The sequence below is a fragment of the Erinaceus europaeus genome, chromosome 14 (assembly GCF_950295315.1).
Source record: "Erinaceus europaeus chromosome 14, mEriEur2.1, whole genome shotgun sequence".
NCBI lineage: Eukaryota > Metazoa > Chordata > Mammalia > Eulipotyphla > Erinaceidae > Erinaceus > Erinaceus europaeus.
The window spans coordinates 46,262,912-46,284,778 of NC_080175.1; the positions used below are offsets into that span (position 1 = coordinate 46,262,912).

Consider the following 21,867-nt stretch of genomic DNA (forward strand, 5'->3'; position numbering starts at 1 on the left):
AAAGATGGTGTTGTGTCCTTTGGGACAAAATGGATGGAACCGGAGGTGACTGTGCTCAGTAAAATGAGTAAAGATATGAAAGACTACTACTGGATGGTTTTACTCATATGTGCTATCTAGAGAATACACATGCACTTACAAAAAAATAAATAAATATGACAGAAGCAAACAAACTGTTTCTAAGACTATGAGAACTCTGATGGTTATCATTGGGAGAGTGGGGACAGAACTCGGTGGTGTGGAATTATACCCAATGATCTTACAATCTTGTACCCACTGTTAACCACAAATAAAAACTGGCCTGGGGGACAAAACAAGTTTCCATAAAAAATAAAATCATAGCACATGATATCAGATGCATAAGAAAACTAATCCCCAAAGGAAAAAAAAGAAAACTAATCCTCCATTCTTACTTTATATCAGCCTGCATTGTCACCTATGCAGATGGGCAGATATGGTTGTACTAAGGAATAGATGGTAACAACAATGTCTAAGATCAAACCCATAGAAAATCAGGTAGCAGGTCTGGGGAGACAACATCATGATTCTGCAAATGACTTTCCTGCCTGAGGCTCTGAGCTCCCAGGTTCAACCCCCAGCACCACCATAAACCAGAGCTGAGCAGTATTCTGAGAGAAGAAATAATGATAATAATGATGATGATGATGATAATAAGAAGGTAGCTAAAGAAGAATACCAACTTGTAATGCCGGAGGCCCCAGGGGTTCCAGGTTCAATCCCTTGGAACCACCTGAAGCCAGAGCTAAGCAGGGCTTTCTTTGTCCCTTTCAATCTGCCTCAGGCATAGTAAATAAATACATCTTTAAAAAAGAAAGAAAATCGGGAGTCGGATGGTGGTGCAGTGGGTTAAGTGCACATGGTACAAAGCACCATGGATTGGCATAAAGATCCTGGTTCGAGCCCCCAGCTCCTCACCTGCAGGAGAGTTGCTTCACAAGTGGTGAAGCAGGTCTTCAGGTGTCTTTCTCTTCCCCTCTCTGTCTTCCCATCCTCTCTCCATTTCTCTCTGACCTATCTAACAATGACAACATCAATAACAACAATAATAACTACAACAATAAAACAACAAGGGCAACAAAAGGGAATAAATAAATAAGTAAATAAATATTTTTTAAAAATAAAAGAAAATCATAATACTTTAAAAATATGCATTGGCCACCAAGAGAGGTGGAGTCACGCAGACATTGAACCCCAGTGATAACCCTGGTACAAAAAAAGAAAAAGGAAAAAGAAAACTCTTAGGATGACTCATTGTCATCTGTCAATTCAATGATACCTTTAATAATAACCCTGACTGGAGGAAAATTACAACTCTACTGTCACACCCAACTGTTACCCAGTTAGTTTATCTCTTTAAAAAAATATATATTTTATTTATTTATTTCCTTTTTGTTGCCCTGGTTCTTTTTATCATTGTTGTGGTATTATTATTATTATTATTATTATTGTCATTGTTGCCAGATAGGACAGAGAGAAATGGAGAAAGGAGGGGAAGACAGAGAGGGGGAGAGAAAGACACTTGCAGACTTGCTTGCAAAATGACCCCTGCAGGTAGGGAGCTGGGGGCTTGAACCAGGATCCTTACGCTGATCCTCAAGTTTCATGTCATGTGCACTTAACCTGCTGCAATACAGCCTGACCAACCGTTAGTTTGTATCTTACTGTTAATGACTTCACAGTCATTCAGTCAGGCTGTGCTAAGAGTCATAGCAAATAGGGTGGGAGCCACGCCCCAGCACCTCTCAGATCAGGCACCACACAGAGGGCAGAGCGGCCACCCAGGAGACCCAGAAAGGTTCCCTCTGAGGCCAGCATGGCTCCAGGGCCCCATGGAAGCACCTACCTTCAGCTCCTCCCAGGTGGCTACTCTCATGTTGAGCAGGAGGAAATCCTTTGTGTAACAGTGGAGAAGGTCCTGCTGCTCCTCAGCGCAGAGCTGGGCCAGAAACCTGCCCAGGGGTGTCTGTTGGAAGATCTCCACCAGCTTGCCAGACAGCTCTATGGGAAGACACACAAGGGCCTGGAGAGGGGCTGCCAGAGCTTCTTTTTAAAAAAGATTTATTTTATTTATTATTGGATAGAGACAGAGAAATTGAGAAGAATGGAGATATAGAGAGGAAGAGAGACCGCGAGACACCTGCAGCCCTATGTCAACACTCATGAATCTTTCCCCCTGCAGGTGGGGACCAGGGGCTTGAACCAGGGCCCCTTGCACATGGTAACATGTGTGCTCAACCAAGTACACCACTACTTGTCCCCTTATTTTTAATATTTAATTAATTTATTTATTGGATAGAGATAGAGAGAAATCAAGGGAAGGGGGAGATAGAGAGAAAGAGAGACACCTGCAGGCCTGTTTCACCACTTGTCAAACTTTCCCTCTTACAGGTGAGGGGAAGGGGCTCGAAACTAGGTCTTTGGGCACTGTAATGTGACCTCTTTCTGTTTATTTGTTTTTTTAAAGCAAATCTTTAAAATTTTTAAAGCAAATCTCTTAAATTTTTAAATCTTTAAATTTTTTAAAGCAAATCTGTCTTACACATAGACCATTTCACAGGAGGCAGCGAGATACTACTCTGCTACAAGTGAGGTCAGGGATCAAACTGGGAAGTGCAGGCAAGTCCACTGCTCTGCTTTCTAAGCCATCACCCCAGCCACCCAACCTCTGCTTGTCAATGTAGTTCTACAGGTAAACTCTGAGAAAACTGATTTCTGTGTCAAGTGATCTTCTCCCCCACCAGGGTTACCTTGGGGCTCTGTGCCCACATGACTCCACTGTTCCCAGTGGCCATTCCTTTCTGTTTTTTTCTCTGATAAAGGGTGAGTGAGGGGGGCAGGCAGTGGACACCTGGTTACACACACACACATTACAGTGTGTAAAGACCTGGGTTCAAGCCCCTGGTCCTTATCTGCAGGGGGGAAAGCTTCATGAGTGATAAAGCAGGGCTGCAGGTGTCTGTCTCCCTATCTCCCTTCTCCTTCTTGATTTCTGGATGTCCCTATCAAATAAACAAAGACAAAAATTATTAATTAAAAAAAGGGGTGAGAGAGGGTGGGGACCGGGGGTTTGAACCTGGGTCCTCGTGCTTGTCCCCATGTGCCAGCGGCCAGGCTCACCTTCAACACCTGTGATGTACTGAGCCTGCACACACAGCTCCTCCAGGTAGTCCTTGATCCTCCAGCTGAATGGGACATCCCCTAAGACGTGTTCCTGGAGGCTCATATAGCTCTGCACCACGATGGAGGACAGCTCGTTCCTGGACCTGAGAGCAGATGACTCAGGAGGAGGTGACAGTGAGACACAGCGTCTCTCCTCTCTTAAAGAACATCTCACAGCCCTGGCTTCTGCTGCAACCAATGACCCTAAAATCTCATAATTGAGGGTGGGGATGGGGTTGTCCCATGGGATGCCCAAGAGCCTAGAAGAGTCAAGTGTATCATGTGTTTCACCTAATTATTATTTTTTAAAGCCTTTAAAGTTTATTTATTTTGTTTTAATGAGAAAGAGAGAGACAAGAGCCCTGCTCAGCTCTGGCTGATGTTGGTGCTGGGGACTAAATATGGGACCTCAGAGCCTCAGGCATGAGAATCTTTTATAGCACCTTTATGCTATCTCCCCAGCTTATATCATAATTGTATTGTATTGTATTGTATTGTGTTGTGTTGTGTTGTGTTGTGTTGTGTTGTGTTGTGTTGTGTTGTATTGTATTACATTCCAAGACAGAGGGAGAAAGACCATAGCACTGAAGTTTTCTCCAATGTGGTGGGGCTGGATTCAGACCTGGGTTGTGTACATGGCAAAGCAATGCACTATGCCAGTGATCTAGTTTGCTGGCTCTGCTGTGTGCTTTGTATCAACACTGGGGCAGCGTATCGGCATCTGGCTCACAACCATCACCAGTGCCTTGTCCCTTAGAGATGCTTCTCCATGAATGAATCAGAATTCCCTTTACCAGCAGAGTCTTTCTGAGCCTCCTGGCAAGAGCCACACACCCCAGAAACCCAGACTAGAAGTTGTGGGGAAGGTTGCACAAGACCAAGTTTGGGAGTGTGAGGGGAGGCTGTGTGGCTTCCAACATGAGTGAAAGGGAAAGTGACACTAAAAACACACAACACTCTTAAGTATACTGTCTGCAGAGCAAGGCAAGCTGCCAGCTCTGTACCTGTAACAGGTGCTCTGGGGCCAGGAGGAGACAGCCAGAGAAATAGGTCTTCGAGCTTCAGCAGCCCCATTCCTGACCATGATACCACAGTCCTGCTCAAGGGGGAGCCAGTTCACCATGGCCTGGCATTAATTCTTGTATTTCATCAAACTTAACTCTAATAACTGGTGTTCAACTTTTTTTTCTCCTTCCCCCCAAAAGAGAGTCTTCTACTCACCTTGCATCATTTGTCACCAGGGGAATGTTCAGGAGTTTCCTGTCGCTGAAAATAAACATCCAAAGATCTTTTGCCCAGGATGGCAAGCCAGGCCTGGTCAGTAGCTCCAGGTTGCTATCTCTGTCAATGTAAGACAGTATGCTGGCCAGGAGAGGGGTCACTGCAGCCTGGATGCGCTTCCAAAGGGCCTGCCTGCAGCATGTGAGCATTCAAACAGGAGCAGGTCAGTCACCTCAAACCACAAGGGGACCCCACACGCCTCTCGCCCAGCCCTACTTGTGAGAAATCATGGGATATCAGATCCACTAATGTCCATCCTGTCGCCATGGCAATGGCAGGAGCTGTTTTCTATACTATAGGCTCTCAGACATCCACCTCTGAGAAACTGCAGTTATATCACTGACAATTGAGGTCAAGAAGCCTCTGAAAAATTAAACTAGTTCCAGGTTTGGATCTGATTTTGCTGTTGCTGTTAGGAAGGAATCCACTACTGTAGGCCACTTTTTCTCTCTCTCTCTCTCTCTCTCTCTCTTTCTCCAGATATATATACAGAGGGAAAGAGTGGGTGAGCTGGACTCAAATCAGGGAGTGAGTGAGTCCAATGCCAAATATAAAACAGGGCTATGCACATGGCCAAGCAGCACACTATCCAGGTGAGCTATTTGTGCCTTCTGATTCAGATATGATTTTCTACAATTCCTCATTGGAAGTCTAAGTATTGATTAAAGATAGATCGAAAGAGGGTGGGGGGTGGGTGGAGGCACACCTGGTTGAGCACATATGTTATAACTTGCAAGGACACGGATTTGAGCCCCTGGCCCCCACATGAAAAGGGAGAGCTTTGCAAGTGGTGAAGCAGGTCTGCAGGTATCTCTCTCCCTCTCTATCTCCCCCTTCCCTCTCAATTTCTGGCTACTTCTACCCAATAAATAAATAAAGATAATGAAGAAAATTAAAAAAAAAAACACAGAGAGAACCTGGTAATGCTGAAGATCAAACTCAAGGCTTCTGTGAGAGTCCAATGCCTTATCCACAGCACCACTTCCTGGGACACTTCTCCTGTCCCTGCCCCCCCCCCCTTTTTTAAGTCAGATAGAGACAGAATCTGCTCCCACGTGTGAAACTTCCCTCCTGCAGGTGGGGATCAGGGGTTTGAACCCAAGTCCTTGAGCATGGTAATATGTGGTTACTATGTGCCACCTCTTTTTTTTTTTATCATAAGAAAGTATGAGCTCAAAAGTATAGAGCAGGCCCCACACCGCCATCCCTGGGACCACCCTGTCCCTTTTGTGGAAAATTTGGGCATTGAACCCGCAGGCACTGGGTCAGTGCTGAGCAGCCCTGTCCTGGAGTGCTTGGATGCAGTGGAGGAGATGTGCCCCATCTTAGCTGTACCTGAATGTGCCGGCCTCCTGCAGTGCATCCTGGTTGGAAGCTGCCCGAACCACCCACTCCTTCATGGTAACGAAGGACAGCTCCTCCTGCTTCCTCAGCAGTTCATGGAGGCGCAGCTTGCAAACCCGCAGGAAGGAAGCTGGGAGTGGAGGATACAGGTCTGAGCCCCTATGAGACCTGCCCACAGCCAGGCCAGATGGACGGCAAGTCCAACTCCCTAGTGCCCATGCTCATGGCCTCCAGGAGCCAGGAGGGAGCAGGTGTGAGGTGGCTAGGTTCCCAGGATGCAAGGCAAGGCCCTACCTGCACTGGGGTCCTCATCAGTGAGGAGCGCTAGGAGCGTCTCCACCCTCTGCACGTTGCGTTGGCGGCAACCCTGTGGGTCCCGGAGCAGGCCCACCGCACCCTGGATGCAGCTCCGCAGCAGCCTTGTGGTATCTAGGACCTGTGGGTGTCATGGAAGCAGGTGCTCAGGCCCCTCAGAGGGTCCAGACCAGGAGACCAGAAGGATGGGGTCTGTAGACCAGTGTGGGGAACAGGGATGGAACTCAGGGCCAATGGTGCCTCTGGCCACATGTTCTGCATGCTTCTCTGACCCTGGGGGGAAGGGGTATCTGGGGTCCAGACTCAGGGCCACACTGACATGGGGATCTCAGGAGAAGTGGTTGCCACCTTGGCCTGAGAACTAGCCTCTGAGGAGCCAGATCACCCAGTACAAGGTCCCCTACACTCCCAGCTCTGGAGATGGATGGCAGCATCCCAGGAGACCCAGAATAAGCACTCACAGGACAGCCCCCCAACTCAGGGAGCTCCTTCTCCATGGTGTCAGGGCCTTTGGTCTCCATCTCGGGCTCCTCCTGTGGGTCAGGCCCAGTCTCCATTGCTGCCTCCAGCTCCACAACCGCAGGCTCTGTCTCCATGCTGTCCTCTGTGCTGTCCTCTGGTTCAGGTCTGGTCATCTCTGCTCAAAAGCAAACTCAGCTGAAAGGGGGCCAGGCTCTGCTCACAGCACCTCCCTGCACCTGTCCAGGGAGAGTTCCCCTCCAGAAGCCCTGCTCCTACATACCAACTGCCTGGTGGCCTATTCTGTCTCTGTGCCTGGCCAGGTTGGTGGACATGGGGACCCAGGAGATGGTATCTGAAGAGCACATAGATGTCCCCTTCAGAGCCCTCACACCCATACAGATCCACGTGCACAGGGCAACTCCCACCCACAACCTGGCCCTCCTGGAGTAACAGTCTGAGCTCCAGAGGCAGAGCTCATGGAGAAGAAGGGAGCCCCCTTTCTTTCTCCCTCCTCCCACCCCAGAGTCATGTCCTCCTGGCTCACCCTTGGGTCCCTCCTCTGGATGAAACAGCTGGCTGATGGTCACCTCCTGCAGCTTGGTCACATCTGAAACCATGACCGTGGATCTCCGCAAGTCGTCAATGTGCACAGATTGCCACAGCCCTGGGAAGAGCACCCACAGAGGCTTACACCCGCCAGGTCTCCGAGCTGGGAGGTGCTCAGCGCAGCTTTCTACCCTTCAGGCTACCACGAACCTGACCAGAAACCATGCCTTATGGTGGAGACTCCACACATCACCATCATTTCAGACTCAGGCACTGAAAGGACAGGATCCTGAGTGGTTTCACACATTTACTCTCAGACTTGCTGAATCATAGGCAGCACAGGGTACAGGGGCTGGCCAGCTTCACCTCCCATTCCCAACGAAATGCTCAAGCTTTCCTTTGCTATTTCTACTACACTGCTAGAATGTCCTCACCCACCAAATACTTGGCACATTATGGGGGTGCGGGGAGGGGAATTAAGGTAGTGCTTTTGCTTCCAGAGATCTGGGAGGGACTTTCTGATTTTTCTTTCTTTCTTTTTCTTTTTTGACAGAACAGAGAAATTGAGAGGTGAGGGGGCAGTAGAGGAGAAAGAGAGACACCTACAGACCTGCTTCACTACTTGTGAAGTGACCCCTCTGCTGGTGGGGAGTGGGAGCATGGTGATATGCACACTTAACTGGGTGCACCACCATCCAACTGCCAGAGGGACTCTCTGTATCATTCACATATCAACAACATGGGGACCTGGGGAGTGGGGAGCAGGCAGTTGGGTACTAGTGAGCAAAGGGCTGTAGATCTTAGATCAGTTAGTCTAGCCATGCTTTGTGCAGAATCCAATGCCAGACATCAAATGTTCCCATTTAAGAGGACCAGGCCCAAAACTGCTCAAATGTCAAGTGATGGCTTTCAGTGAAATTTCCAGACCTACCTCCATGGAATCCCACATAACAGGTCCCGCTGCCCATGCGGGACAGCTTGGTGATGAAGTAGACGAAGGTGCAGCCCTCATTCCCTTGCTTCTTGTTGATTTCATTTATCACTGAGTACCTATTTTAAAAGACAGAGACAAAGCACAAAGTGAACATCTGAACAAAAGCAAAACTGTGGAATAGGAGCTAAGTCTTGTCTCATGTGTCTGAGCCAGAACTAACATGTCCTTCTGACCTGCTGTAGCTACAGAGTCAGACTCATCCTTCTCAGAAGAACCACCTCCCTCCCCATTTCTGTCTCCCACTACTTTCGAAGTCCATCTCCCTCTCTCTCTCTCTCTCTTTCTCTCTCAACTTTATTAATTGTATTAAGACAGAAATAAACTGAGGAGGAACAGGGATAGAGATACAGACACCTGTGGAGAGAGCTGCTACACCATTCATGAAGCTTCCCCTCTGCGGGTGCAGTCTGGGGGCTTGAACCTGGGTAGGCAAAATGACTTGAACATGGCTCTGAAAACTTCAGATTCCCCCTGCATACACCATAAAGATGTCCAGTCAATACAAACTAAAGTATTTATAGATAGTGGCATTGCCATTAAATTTAGATTAAATTCGAGTTCTGCAAGTCAGAATGAATAGCTACCAGGGACCAGGCAGTGGCACACCAGGTTAAACATGAGAATGAATAGCTACCAAAATATGTCTGCAAGCATGTTCCAAGGAGAGTCTTACATACTCTTCACACTAACATTCTATTACTTATACCCCCTGCATTTTATGATTTTGCATTGAGGTTAATCATCTCCCTTTGTATTTCTTTCTTCGGTTTCTCTAGTCCAAATTTGAGGAAGTGAAAAGGAATAACTGAGTCAATGCTTTGATTTTCTTCCAGTCCTCACATTAACACATACTATTTTTGTTCTATTTTTTTTGTCTGTTTAAATGTTCCAGTTCTTCTTTTTGAGATAGAGATGGAGGCAGATAGAAAGAAAGACAAAAAGACAGCACACCACTGAAGCTTCCACCAGTTCAGATTCATGTACCAGGGCTGTACATGGCAAAGCAGCACACCATCCAGTGAGCTATTCTGCCAGCTTTCATTTTGATTTTTATTTCTGTATTTACCATGATGCTATTGTTTTTTTTAGATTAAATTCCTCAGGAACCCCTGAATAAATTTTGGGTTTGCCATGTTGTTTCAGAGGGAAATACCCCAAGCAAGGGGCCAGGCAGTGGTGTACCTGGTTAAGCACACACATTACAATGTGCAAGGACCAGGTTCAACCTCCTTGTCCCCACCTACAGGGGGAAGTTTCACAAATGGTGAAGCAGGACTGCAGATGTCTCTCTGTCTTTCTCTCCCTCTTTATGCCCCTTCCATATCAGTTTCCCTTGTTTTCCTATCAAATTAAATAAATAAAGATAAATACCCAGAACATACTTAGCCGAGGCCACGAGCTGAGCACTGTGTATTCCATCCTCAAAATCTGTTTGAATGATGAGGATTTTGTACTCTGCCCTCTTCTTCAAGCAGTTTCTGCAGGAAAACAAAACTCATACAAGTGAGTTCTCCACTCTAAGAAATGGATTCCACAGAGGTGGCATAGTTGTTGAACCTAAGACTTGTGGGCATGTGGTCCAGGGTCTGAGCCCTGACACTATGCATGCCAAACTGATACTCTTGCTCCCTTGATCTCTAATCTATCAGTTACTCCTGATGTGGTCTGAGATACAAAGGCTACATGGAAATGAACTGTTCTGGTGGATTCCCCTCTGGGGGGGTGGGGGGAGTACAGAGAAGCCCGCAGCTCCCCATAAATGCTTCCTAATAGAGATGGGGGCTCTGGTGCAGGGGATGTTAGTGCAGAGACAGCTGAGACAAGAGGGTGCCTTGAAAAGGCAGTAGCCTCTTATACTGTCCACAGCCAGAGTGGGTGTGGGGACCTTGTGGTGAAGTTCATGTTGGGCAGAGAGTAACAGGTGATGCGGAGGGCAGGGAGGCGGTGCCTCTCACCTGATTTCTTTGAGAAATGAATACTCAGTGTCGAATTGCTGCAGGGACAGAATGCTGGGTCTCGGAGCCCAGGCCTTCACCTCGGACTCTAAAATGTCGGCATCATGACTGGTCAACAATCTGGAGAAAGTGGTGATCTGCAAGGAAGAACCCAGCATGTCAGTGGTGAGTCGACTTCTACACACCCACTTGAACAGAAACCTCAACTTGGGATACATGAGTTCAAGGAATATGAGGTTAAAGAGGAGAACAGATATGGCAGAAAAGGGCAGGGGAGATAGCATAATGGTTCTGCAAAAGACTTGTGCCAGAGGCTTTAAGATCCCAGGTTCAATCCCCATCACCACCTTAAGCCAGAGTTGAGCAGGGCTCTGGTTTTCTTCTCTTTCACTAAAATAAAATAAATAAAAAATATTTTAAAATATGTATTACAGCAAAGTGGTAAAGAGATAGCTACCTCCATGGGGCTGTGTAGTAAAACATCTGTGAGAACACACATGCCACCATGCATAAGGACCTGGGTTCAAGCCCTTGGTCCCCATTTGTAGGGAACAATCTTCATGAGCGGTGGAACAGTGTTGAAGGTCTCGATCTCTCTTGATGTCTCTCTCCCCCTATATCTTTCATCTTTTTTAAAAAATAGGTTCTATTGTGTTTCTAAATAATTTTTATTTATTTACTTATTCCCTTTTGTTGCCCTCGTTGTAGTTATTGATGTCATTGTTGTTGGATAGGACAGAGAGAAATGGAGAGAGGAGGGGAAGACAGAGAGGGGGAGAGAAAGACAGACACCTGCAGACCTGCTTCACCGCCTGTGAAGTAACTCCCTGGCAGGTGGGGAGCCGGGGACTCGAACCGGGATCCTTATGCTGGTCCTTGCATTTTGTGCCACCTACACTTATCCCACTGTGCTATCACCCAACTCCCTCTCTTTCATCTTCTATCCAATAAAATAAATAAATAAATAAATAAATGCATTCATATGTAGAAAAAAATAAAAAATGACTGGAGTGATGGATCTGTGAAGGCACTGAACCTCAGCAATATCTGGGTGGCTAAAATAAAATAAAATAAAAGGCAAGTTAGTGGGTCACCTGGTAGAGTGAACACATTACCATGTGCAAGGACCCAGGTCCAAGTCTCCATTCCCCACCTGTAGGTGGTGGTAAGTCTTAGGGACAGTGGAACTATGCTGTAGGTATCTCTCCTCTCTTTCTTTGTCCCTTACTCTCTATCAGACAAAAAGAAAAAAAAAGGTCACTGGGAGAGATGGAATCATTGTGCAGGCACACAGTGATAATCCTGGTGGCAACAGAATAGAATAGAATAGAAAGAATAGAATGGAGACAATAAAATAGAATAGGATAACAAGAATAAGAACAGAGAATAGAACAGAGTGAAATAAATGAATAAAGCAGAATAAAACTGATTGAGGGGCCAGGTGGTGGTGCACCTAGCTGAGTGCACATGTTATAATGCACAAGGACCCAGGTTCAAGCCCCCAGCCCCCACCTGCAGGGACACTGCGAGCAGGGCTTCAGTGTCTCTCTGCCTCACTTCCTATCTCCCCCCTCCCTCTTTATTTCTGACTATCTCTAACCAATAAATAAAGATAATAAAAAATTAAAAAAGATTAGAACTGAATGAATAGAGTAGAACAATAGAATAATGTAGAGACAACAGAATACAGAGAGGAGAATAAGATAGAATAAAGGGTATACTAGAATAAAAGGAATAGAATTAAATTGAATTGAAAGAACAGAATAGAATAGGATGACAAGAATAAAACAGAATAGACAGAATAGAACTGAGAAGAATAAATAAATAGATTAGAATCAAATTGAATGAATAGAATAGATGTAGACTAGACTAGAGTAGAACGAGTAGCATGCAAAAATAGAATAGCATAGAGACAATGGAGTAGGATACAATAGAATAGAAAGACTAAAACAGAATAGGGTAGAATGAATAGAGTAGAGTAGAGTGGAGTGGAGTGGATTAGAGACAGTCACCTCTGTGAAGACAGCATGCTGGTCAGTGTGCTCTTCACCGAGGTGAGCCTGGAGGAAGTCGGAGAAGGAATCATGCTGCTGCTGGTTATAGTACTCCTTCGACAAGGCCTTGGCTGCAAAGCCACCCAGAGAGGAGTCTCTGAGCCGCACCACAGCATCAGGGGTGGCGCAGGCCAGCAGAAGCAGCTTGGCCTCCTCCACTACTTGCTGGCGCTGCTCTGGCAAGGGGGTTCGGGCTACCCGCTGCTCCAGCACCTGCAGCACCAAGGAGGCACAGGCGTCGGCGTGGAAGCCAATGAAGATATCAGATGGGTTGTAGCGGTGACCAGTCTGGAAGTGCTCAGCCTTGACCTGGATAAAGTTGTCCACCCAGTGCTGGAGCTCCTTCACCACCTCCTGCTGCCAGGCCTCCAGCACGGTGTGGATGTCCAGGTAGTGCTTCTCCAGCCGGTTGATGAGTGGGATGGGGAAGTGCCTGTACACCACATCCTTCTCCTCGATGACCACCAGGCGGAAGTTGGGGTGTACACGGCACTTGACGCGGTGAGTGCCCAGTCCCAGGTCCACGTACTTCTGCCCGCCCAGGTAGACATAGTACTGGTTGAGCGCGTCATACAGGCTCTCATAGAGGTTTTGCAGGTTGAGTAGCACCACCGTGCGGCCTGTCTCCATGCAGATCTTCACACGGTTGATGTTCCTGCAGATCTGTGTGTACTCTTGGTCCTGTGGGAAGCTGGAGCCAAAGATGATTTCAGGCTGCTGGTCCCCTGCAAACAGCACCTGTTGCAGGATCTGCAGGGCCACGTAGTTCCGGGTCAGTACCAGGAGGTAGCGCGACTCAGCATCCTCCAGTGTGCTGCAGCCTGGAAGCTTCTGGAACTCGCCCAGCATGTTCTGCTGGATCAGCTGCATGGTGCTGATGCCCAGGCACCGGGCCTCAGGCACATGGCTGGCGAAGATGTCCAGTGCATCCACATCGTCCTTGCCGCTGAAGTTACGCAGCACTGCCTGTGCCAGGTCTTGGGGGGACGGCTCCCGTTGGGTAGCTTTGGCCACAGCAAAGAGCATCTTGATGAGGCTGTAGTAGTCCCGGAGCCCAAAGAACTCCTTGTCCTGCCTCTCACACACATCCTCGTAGGCTCTTGCAAAGGGTGCAAAATAGCCCCGAACCCGTTCCTGCACGAGGGGCTCGGAGGAGCAGATGCCCTCGGCGCTCTGGATGAGCTCACTCTTGCTGGGGGCACCCCGGGACACAAAGATGCCTCGGTTCATCTTGGCAGGGTCCAGGGCCCAGTTGGAAATGCCAATGAAACCCACCTTCTTGTGAGGGGCTGCATCATCCTCGATGCAGCCATCCTCCAGCAGGGGATGCAGAGTCTTGAGGGGCATCTTGGGTGAGTCTTCGGCCAGCCCCACCTCATCGAGCACCACCACTGACACATACTGCTGTAGGTCCTTACCCTGTTGGAAGCGGGCACACTGCCTGAAGGTGCTGATGATGCCTTGCGGGGTGGAGTGTGGGCTGCACTGGAATGAGACCAAGTGCACCTGCTTGAGGCTGCGGAACAGGTCCGAGTGGGCGGCCTGGCCCTGCATGGCATCGGCCACAATAGTCTTGGCCAGGGACTTGGAGCTGCCTGGCTTCCCCACCAGGAAGAGGGGGATCTTGAGTTCGATGCAGATGACCATCATGAAGACGTTCTCCTTCAGCGCCAGGTTCTTTGCGATGGTCTTCCTCAGGGCCACACCCTCCAGGAACAGATCCTGTACCTGGGTGATTTCTTCCAGGATCACCTTGCCATTGTCATAGGGCTCTGGGAGGATCTGGCTGATGGCCATGCGGTAGGCGACCTTCTCCTCTAGTGAAGCATGGTAGCACACCCCTAGTGCCAGCACTAGGGACCAGAGGACAGGGTCCCTCTTGAAATCGCTGGGGCCACCTCCAGACTTGCGGAGGAAGGACTCCAGCTGAGCCAGGAGCTGGGGGCTGCGCTCATAGAACCACTGAAAGACCTTGACGCAGCGCTCCACATCCCGGAGGCTGACAAAACTGCACTCACCCTCCCTGCCTCGCATGAAGGCCTGTGAGGCTGACAGCACCTCTGTAATCACTGCCATCTTCCTCTGCTGCAGACCCATGGAGGAGCTGGCCAGCCTCTGCACAATCTGCTGTATGTACAGCCTCTCCGAGGCATCGTTCAGCTGCCCGAAGTCCCACACCAAGGGGATGAGGCTGGGGGGCAGTGCATGCACGCGGTAGACCAACTGCCTCAGCGGGATAGAGCCCAGCCTGTCGGTGGTCTCCTCTGCCCGGACCCTATAGCCCAGCCCTGCCGACTCCAGGCGGTTGATCATCTCCTGTGAGTGCTTTCGGTAGGGGTTGCAGGCTGCAATGATGTGCAGGCCCGAGCCTTCTGCCAGCGGCTGGCCATCCACGGTGCGGTCACACAGTACTTCCTTGATGCAGCTGATGGCTTCGGTAGTGTTGGCTTCATCAAAGAACAAGATGGTGTCCAGCTGATGGGCCCTCTTGTTGTAGAGGGCCAGTGCTTCAGCCTCCTGCACCTTGTCATGGATCATCTGGGCCGTGGTGCCACCGTGCACCTTGACCAGACAGAGGGTCTCAGTGTGGGCGCCCCCCCTCCGCAGGTCGCTGAGGAAGCGGATGAGCCTGGTCTTCCCGCAGCCGGTCTCCCCCATGATGATGACAGGAATGCCACAGCGGAAACGCATCTCTATAGCCAGGATCTTAAGCATGTTGTCTGTCGTCAGCTCGTATGTCTCATCTGGGTCCAAGGGCCACTGGATGCCCAGTGCCAGCGCCAGCTTCTCCAGCTTTTGGTGTCTGGGCAACTGGTCAAAGTCCATGTTGAAGGGCACACGCTGCAGCTCAAGTGCGTGGTGCAGCTGCTTGGTCATGACGTTGTGCTTGAGGACCTCGTGGCTTGAGGGCTGGACGGCGTCCATACCGCCCTGCAGATTAGGCTGGATGTGGAAGCCGATGAAGGTCATGGTGACGTGGTCATCATTGAAGAAGGCATAGGGGTGGGGCTCTGACTCCCAGCGCTTTCGGAGAGAGAAGGGGGCCAAGTCCTCCTCCAAGACCCCATCTGGGGTGACCATGTGGTGGCCCGGGCTCTGGTCGAACGTGTGGAGTGTCGGCGTAGCAAAGTCCCTGGCCATGAGGACCATGAAGGAGACCACGAAGTCCTTGAAGCCCCTCAGTGTGTCCCCAGTAGCCTCAAGGTCGCAGAAGGTGGAGTTCTCGCAGTCTCTGAGCTGGTAGTTGAGGAAACAGGCAAAGTTGTGCAGCTCCAACCAGGATGGGTCCATCACCCCACAGTGGATGAGGAGCTGCTGGATGCACTCCCCTGGGGTGCCCTCCACAGAGCCCTTCCTGTACTGGAACATATCCAGGTTCTCTTTTTGGAAGAAGCGCCTCAAGTACTGGAAAGGCCTCTGGAAGGTCTCACTGCGGAACTCCTCCATGTCCATCCCTGGCTCCTGTTGCCTCTGCTTGGGGCTCAACTCCAGGTGGATCACCTCCTTGGGAGGCCGGCAGGTAACTTTAGGGAAGATGTTGAGGAAGTTGAACTCAGACATTCGGGCACTCTACAAAGGAGACAAGGGGGCCAGATGGGGGCTAAGCATACTATGAAGCATGGGGGGTGGGGATACTTCACGAGTGGTGAAGCAGGTCTCCAGGTCTGTCTCTCTCTCTCTTTCTTTCTTTTTCTTTTCTTTTTTTTGTCTCCAAGATAATTTCTGGGGCTTGGTGCTTGCACTATGAATCCACTACTGCTGGAGGCCATTTTTAAAATTTTATTTTACTGGAAAAGACAGAGAGAAATTGAGATAGGAGGGAAGATGAGAGGGGAAGAGAAAGATAAACACCTGCAGACCTGCTTCACCACTTGTGAAGTGACCCCCCCCCACACAGGTGAGGAGCTGGGGTTTGAACCAGGATCCTTGCATGGGTCCTTGTATTTTGTACTACGTGCACTTAACCCTGTGCACCACTGCCAACCCCCCTCTCTTTCCCTCTCTACCTCCCCCCTTAAATTTTTTTTCTGTCTTATCCAATAAAATGGAAAAAATTGGCCTCCAGGAGCAGTGGATTCATAGTGTTGGCACTGAGCCCCAGTGATAACCCCTGAGGCAGAGAAGAAAAAAAAAAGGGAAAAAAATGGATTGACAAAATGCTGATAACAAACAGATTGCTCCCAAATGCTTTTGCTTCATAAGCAATCCTGAGGGCTGTGTATCTTTGGAAAAAAGTTTCCATTTCCTAAAGCCATTTCTTGTTCTTTTTCTCAGTCTGATAGAGAGAGAGGTTGGAGTGTGACACCTGCAGCACTGCTCCACCACTCATGAACCCTCCCTGCAGGTGAGGACCTGGGGCTTGAACCTGGGTCCTCATGATGGTAAAACCATTGCTGGCTCTCATAAACCAATTTCTGAGAATTCTTTGTTTACATACGTTGTGATATTCTGCAGTCTTCAGCATTTGGAGTTGTATTCTTAATTAGAAAGTCCTCTGCTAGTTGAAAAACAAGATCAGAAGAAAAAACACAAGTAGAACCTGAACTGGAATTGGCGTATTACACCAAAGTAAAAGACTCTGGGGTGGGTGGATGGGGAGAATACAGGTCCAAAAAGGATGGCAGAGGACTTAGTGGGGGTTGTATTTTTATATGGAAAACTGGGGAATTTTATGCATGTGCAAACAATTGTATTTACTGTCAAATGTAAAACATTAATTCCCCAATAAAGAAATGAAAAAAAAGAAAGTCCTCTGCTACCCAATTTTCTGAAACTGAACATTTCCATAAATATTTCCACATATCACGTGCATCTTTTGCTAGGAGATGTATGTGGAAGAAGCCAGGCTATTTCAGCTGTACTAAGAAACAAGTTCTTCTCTCTGTAGGGAATCCTACCAAGATGCACAGCATCCATCCAGACCCCAGCAAAACACAGGCAAGATACTGTGACTTAGACAAAGCATTTATGCATTGAAAAAATAGTTTAGGAAGCCTGGGGACAGATCATCTGGTAAAGTGCACAGTTTAGCATGCACAATGACCCAGGTGTGAGCCCTTGGCCAACACATGGGAGTCGTATTCTCAAATGGTGAGACAGTGCTATGCTGTCTCTCTTCCTGCCTTCTCTGTGTCTCTCTCTCCCTCTCTCTGTTTCACCTTCTACCTCTTGGGAAAAACAAACAAACAAAAAAAGTCACCAGGAGTGGTGGAATGCAAGCATGGAGTTCCAGTAAAGCACTGGTGGAACAGAAGAGAAAAAAAAAAAAGTCAAGATCTCTCTCTCTCTCTCTCACCAGAGCACTGCTCAGCTCTGCCTTATGGTGGTGCAGGAGATTGAACCTGAGACTTTGAAGCCTCAGGCATGAGAGTCTCTTTGCATAACCATTATGTTATCTACCCCTGCCTTACTGATTTTTTTTCTCTCCCAACATTGCTGTCATGGCTTCATTGAAGCAGAAGTGGGGGATGGGGGAAAGAGGTGCATCTACCCCAGGGAGCCCTGCAAGGGCTAACAGGCTCCCCCTGACAACGGGGGAGCCCCCTCATGGCTCGCACCTGCTTTGTAGACCTCTTTGGCAGAGCTGAAGCCCCTTCCAGGATCTCCACGATGTATAGGTGGTGTGGGTTCCGAAGCCATATCTTCCCATTGGCATCTGCCAAGTACTGCAGAATGAGGAGCTTGAAGAGAAACTCCTCGATCCCCAACCGCACCTAGAGGCAGAGTCACAAGGACCTGTAACTATGTTCTCTCAGCCCTTGGGCCCTCACTTGTGCTTTGAAACCAGAACACTGATGAACAGCAAGAGCAGGAAGAGGTTTACAGCCCAGCAGCTGGAGAAGTGGATAAGATATGGGCTTCTCAGACCTAAGGTCCTAAGTTCAGTCTCTAGCATCTTATATGCCAGAGTGCTGCTCTGGTTCTCTTTCTCCTCTTCTCCCACTTTTTAAAAGAAACTTTTTAGTATCTTTATTTATTTATTGGATAAAGACAGCCAAAAATCTAGAGGAAAGGAGAGATAGAGGGAAAGAGACAGAGAGATACTGGCAGCCTTGCTTCACCACTTGCAAAGTTTTCCCCATGCAGGTGGGAACCGGGGGCTTGAACCTAGGTCCTTGAACATTGTAACACACATGCTCAATCAGGTGTGCCACTACCCAGCCCCCTCACCTCTTCTGTCTCTCAAATAAACATAAAAGGGAAGAGAGGAGAAACGAGGGAAGTAAGAAAGGAAGAGAGAAAAAGAAAAAAGAAAGAATGAGAGAGAGAGGCAGAAAGAAAGAAAGAAGGAAAAAAGAAAGAAAAAGAAAGAGGAAGAAAGGAAGGGAAAGAAGGGGTTTTCCACAGGGGCAGCAGCATGGGGACTGTGTCTTCTGGGGGGAGCCGCAAGGTGGGGAGCCAGACTTACTGCAGAGGTCACATCCAGGTGGAAGAGCACGGGTTGGTTCTGATAGTGGGCATCCAGGAAAGGCAGCAGGGCACCCAGGACCTGGGTCTCATCCACCTGAGGGTTGATCAGTCGAATGACTTTCAGAGACACACTATTCCTTTTAAACTTGGCTCTCAGTTTCTCATGTAATCTCTTCACATAGAGAGATTTTCCTGCAATGTAAGACAATGGGAATCAGGTGCCAGAGCCATGTGCTCACAGCAGGTGGTGTGCAGGGAGGGAAAGAGGGACCAAATCCACAGAGCAGAAGGCTATGTTGCATGGTGGGAGGATTCACTTCTTTTTATGAGAAAGTCACTGCACCTTCTCTACTCTTACCACCTCCACCAACCCATACTGACTAGGGAGGTTCTTTTCTCATTCCCTTTTTCTTCCCCTCCCCTCCCCTTCCCATTCCTCTTCTGACCTTTTTCCTTTCACCAGAGCACTGCTCAGCTATGGCTTATGCTGATTCTAGGAATTGAACCCAAGACTTTTGGTGCCTTAGGTATGAGACTGCATAATCACTATGCAATCTCCCAGACCCAGTCTTTTCTCTGCCCCCCCCACCACCATCACAGTACTGGAGCTTTATTCATGCGTTCTTTCACTGCCCCAAGCTACTTTTTCATTCCAATAAAGAAACAGAGAGAAGAGACATCATATTGACAAAGGCAGATAGAGAGGAGATATCATAGCACTGGGACTGCCTCCATTTGTCACAGCACCTCCTGTGTAGTGCCGGCTCTTGAACCTGAGCCAAGGGCAAAGCAAACCACAGCCTTACTCAGAGAGTGGCCTCCCTGACCTACTAATGGAGGTTCATTTCTTTGAAAGAAAGGAAGGAAGGAAGAAAGAAAGAGAGAGAGAGAAGGAAGGAGTCAGGAGGTTGCGCACCTGGTAGAGTGCACACATAACCAAGCAGAGTGACCAGGGTTCAACCCCCCTCCTCCTGTCACCACTAAGAGGCAGAGCAGTGCTGCAGGTGTCTTTCCTTCTCCCTGTCTCTCATCCCCCTTCTCTTGCTCTATTTGTGTCTCTATAAGAAAGAGAAAGAAGGGGGTCGGGTGGTGGCACAGCAGGTTAAGTGCACACGGTGTGAAGTGCAATGACCAGCATAAGGATGCCAGTTCAAGCCCCATGGCTCCCCACATGCAGGGAGGTCGCTTCACAAATGGTGAAACAGGTATTTAGGTGTCTTTCTCTCCCCATCTCTATCTTCCCCTCCTCTCTTGATTTCTCTCTGTCCTATCCAACAACAATGACAACAATAATAATAACAACAATGATGAAACAACAAGGGCAACAAAAAGGGGGAAAACGGCCTCCAGGAGCAGTAGATTCATAGTGCAGGAACCCTGGAGGCAAAAAAATAAAATAAAATAAAGAGAAAGAAAATGACCACAGGGGTGCTGGAGTCATCACACAAGTCCTGAGACCCAGTGATAAAAGACTGGTGGCAGCCAAAATAAATAGTAAATAAATGAATGAATAAATAAAACTTTTGAGAAGATGCAGAGTAGAGGCAGGTGGCCCCCAGAACCGCTGAACAGAAACCTGGGGAGAAAGATGCCCGCCAACCCCTGCCACCAGCACCCCCACACACCTCCCATTCCGGGGTCCCCAGTGCTGGTCAGGGAAGGGCCCAGGGGTCCCCCTGGGAGAGCCAGCCTCCCTCCAACCCCAGATGTCTTACCAACCCCCGCTCTCTTGGAGGCCACGATGCCCACGCACATCCGATCCCTGAACACAGAGGCAGCCGAGTAGATCTCCTCAGGGACCTGGAAGTGGCGCGCCAAATAGTCCTGGAGGGTGTGCAGGGGCTTCTGGGGCACCACGGGGACCTTGTACTGGCTGAGCGCTGAGGGCAGATAGCCGCGCTCACGCTCGCCTTCACACAGCAGCACCAGCTGGTAGTCCTCGCGGTGGGGCTGTGAGCACAGCTGCTGCAGCAGCCGCTCAGCCTGGCAGCCCACCTCAAAGCCCAGCCGCTCAGCAAACAGCAGACAGTACAGGCGGTGGCCGGGCGCACCAGGGCTCAGGCAGCGACGCAACAGCAGCTCCACCTCTTCAAAAGTGGTGTCAGGTTGGCACAGCAACACCTCACTGTAGCTGGGCAGCGGCTGCTCTGGGCTCTGCATGTAGATGGCTAGGGTAGCCAGCAGCAGCTCTGAGGGGCCACAGGCCACCAGGTTGGGCCGGCCAGCCTGCAGGCCCTTGGGCAGCCTGCGCTTCACTGGGGGGCCGCCCATCTTGGCCAGGCACTCCAGGCTGCGACCCAGGACACCCAGATCCAGGCAGGTGGGCAGGAAGGTGCCCATGCACTCCAGGGACTGGCCTAGCACTTCCTGCAGCTGGGCCGCCAGGCCGCCCTGGCCCAGTAGCGCCTCTACCACCTTCTCCCGCTGTGAGGCTGAGGCCTGGCTGCCCGAGGCCCCACAGGCCTTGGCCACATCCCTGGGTGAGCAGTTTTCCAGCACAAAGCTCAGCATGGTGAGGGCCCCCTGGCTGGGCGGCTGCTGGCCCAACTCCCTGCTCAGGAGCACCAGCTGCTCGGCTGTGTAGTAGTTGAGATAGAAGTGCTGGGCACGCTTCTGTGCTACATAGCTCTGCCAGCGCTGCAGGAAAGCCTCCAGCTCACGGCACACGGCCTGCAGCAGCTCTGTCACTGGCCCGTGCTCCGACAGCTGTGGCAGCATCCTCACGTGGAAATCCAGCACCACTAAGCCCTCCCGGGGGGAGCACTGTACCTTTGCTGTCCAGGCCCTGAAAAGCAGGTTCCCAGCTGAGTAGAGGTGGATGAAGGCCTGCACCAACCTCTGTACACCACAGAACACCTGCAGGGGCAGTAGCGAGCCAGCTATGAGAGCAGCAGGGAGGGAAGGGGCACGTGTGTGTGTGTGTGTGTGTGTGTGTGTGTGTGTGTGTGTGTGTTATGTTTGGCTAGAGCTCCTGGTGTGTGTGTCCCACATCCTCTTCCCACCTTGGCTGGTGTGGGCAAGGAATAGTGTGGTTGTTCGCTTCATGCTCAAGTTCTGGTTCTCTCTCTTTCCCCTGATCATTGGTAAGTAAACCTTAAAATAAACAAGAGTGGGTAATTGGTAAGTAAACCTTAAAATAAACAAGAGTGGGTAATGGCATACCTGGTAGAGAGCATGTTAGTATGTGCAAGGAACTGTGTTCAAGCCCCCAGTCCCCACCTGAAGTGGGGAATTTCATGAATGGTGAAGTAGGGCTGTAGATTTCTCTCTTTCTATCACCCTGTCTCCCCTTTCTCTCTCATATTCTCTCTGTCTCCATACAAAG

At 49.5% G+C, this 21,867-nt stretch overlaps 1 protein-coding gene across 2 annotated transcripts in view; it reads right to left on the reverse strand.

Annotated features, from left to right (window-relative positions):
- The window catches only part of RNF213 (ring finger protein 213), a 143,431-nt gene that overhangs the window by 37,074 nt on the left and 84,490 nt on the right, over nucleotides 1-21,867 (reverse strand). For both annotated transcript variants that reach the window (XM_016194823.2, XM_016194821.2), the window contains 14 exons: nucleotides 20,258-21,398; nucleotides 18,541-18,734; nucleotides 17,690-17,845; nucleotides 12,090-15,701; nucleotides 10,078-10,214; nucleotides 9,505-9,600; nucleotides 8,060-8,178; nucleotides 7,127-7,246; nucleotides 6,582-6,757; nucleotides 6,100-6,241; nucleotides 5,797-5,935; nucleotides 4,402-4,593; nucleotides 3,139-3,284; nucleotides 1,865-2,019 (listed from right to left, as the gene is read on the reverse strand). In XM_016194823.2, coding sequence (XP_016050309.2) covers nucleotides 1,865-2,019; nucleotides 3,139-3,284; nucleotides 4,402-4,593; nucleotides 5,797-5,935; nucleotides 6,100-6,241; nucleotides 6,582-6,757; nucleotides 7,127-7,246; nucleotides 8,060-8,178; nucleotides 9,505-9,600; nucleotides 10,078-10,214; nucleotides 12,090-15,701; nucleotides 17,690-17,845; nucleotides 18,541-18,734; nucleotides 20,258-21,398 — 6,525 coding nt within the window. The remainder of the gene's footprint in view (nucleotides 1-1,864; nucleotides 2,020-3,138; nucleotides 3,285-4,401; nucleotides 4,594-5,796; nucleotides 5,936-6,099; nucleotides 6,242-6,581; nucleotides 6,758-7,126; nucleotides 7,247-8,059; nucleotides 8,179-9,504; nucleotides 9,601-10,077; nucleotides 10,215-12,089; nucleotides 15,702-17,689; nucleotides 17,846-18,540; nucleotides 18,735-20,257; nucleotides 21,399-21,867) is intronic.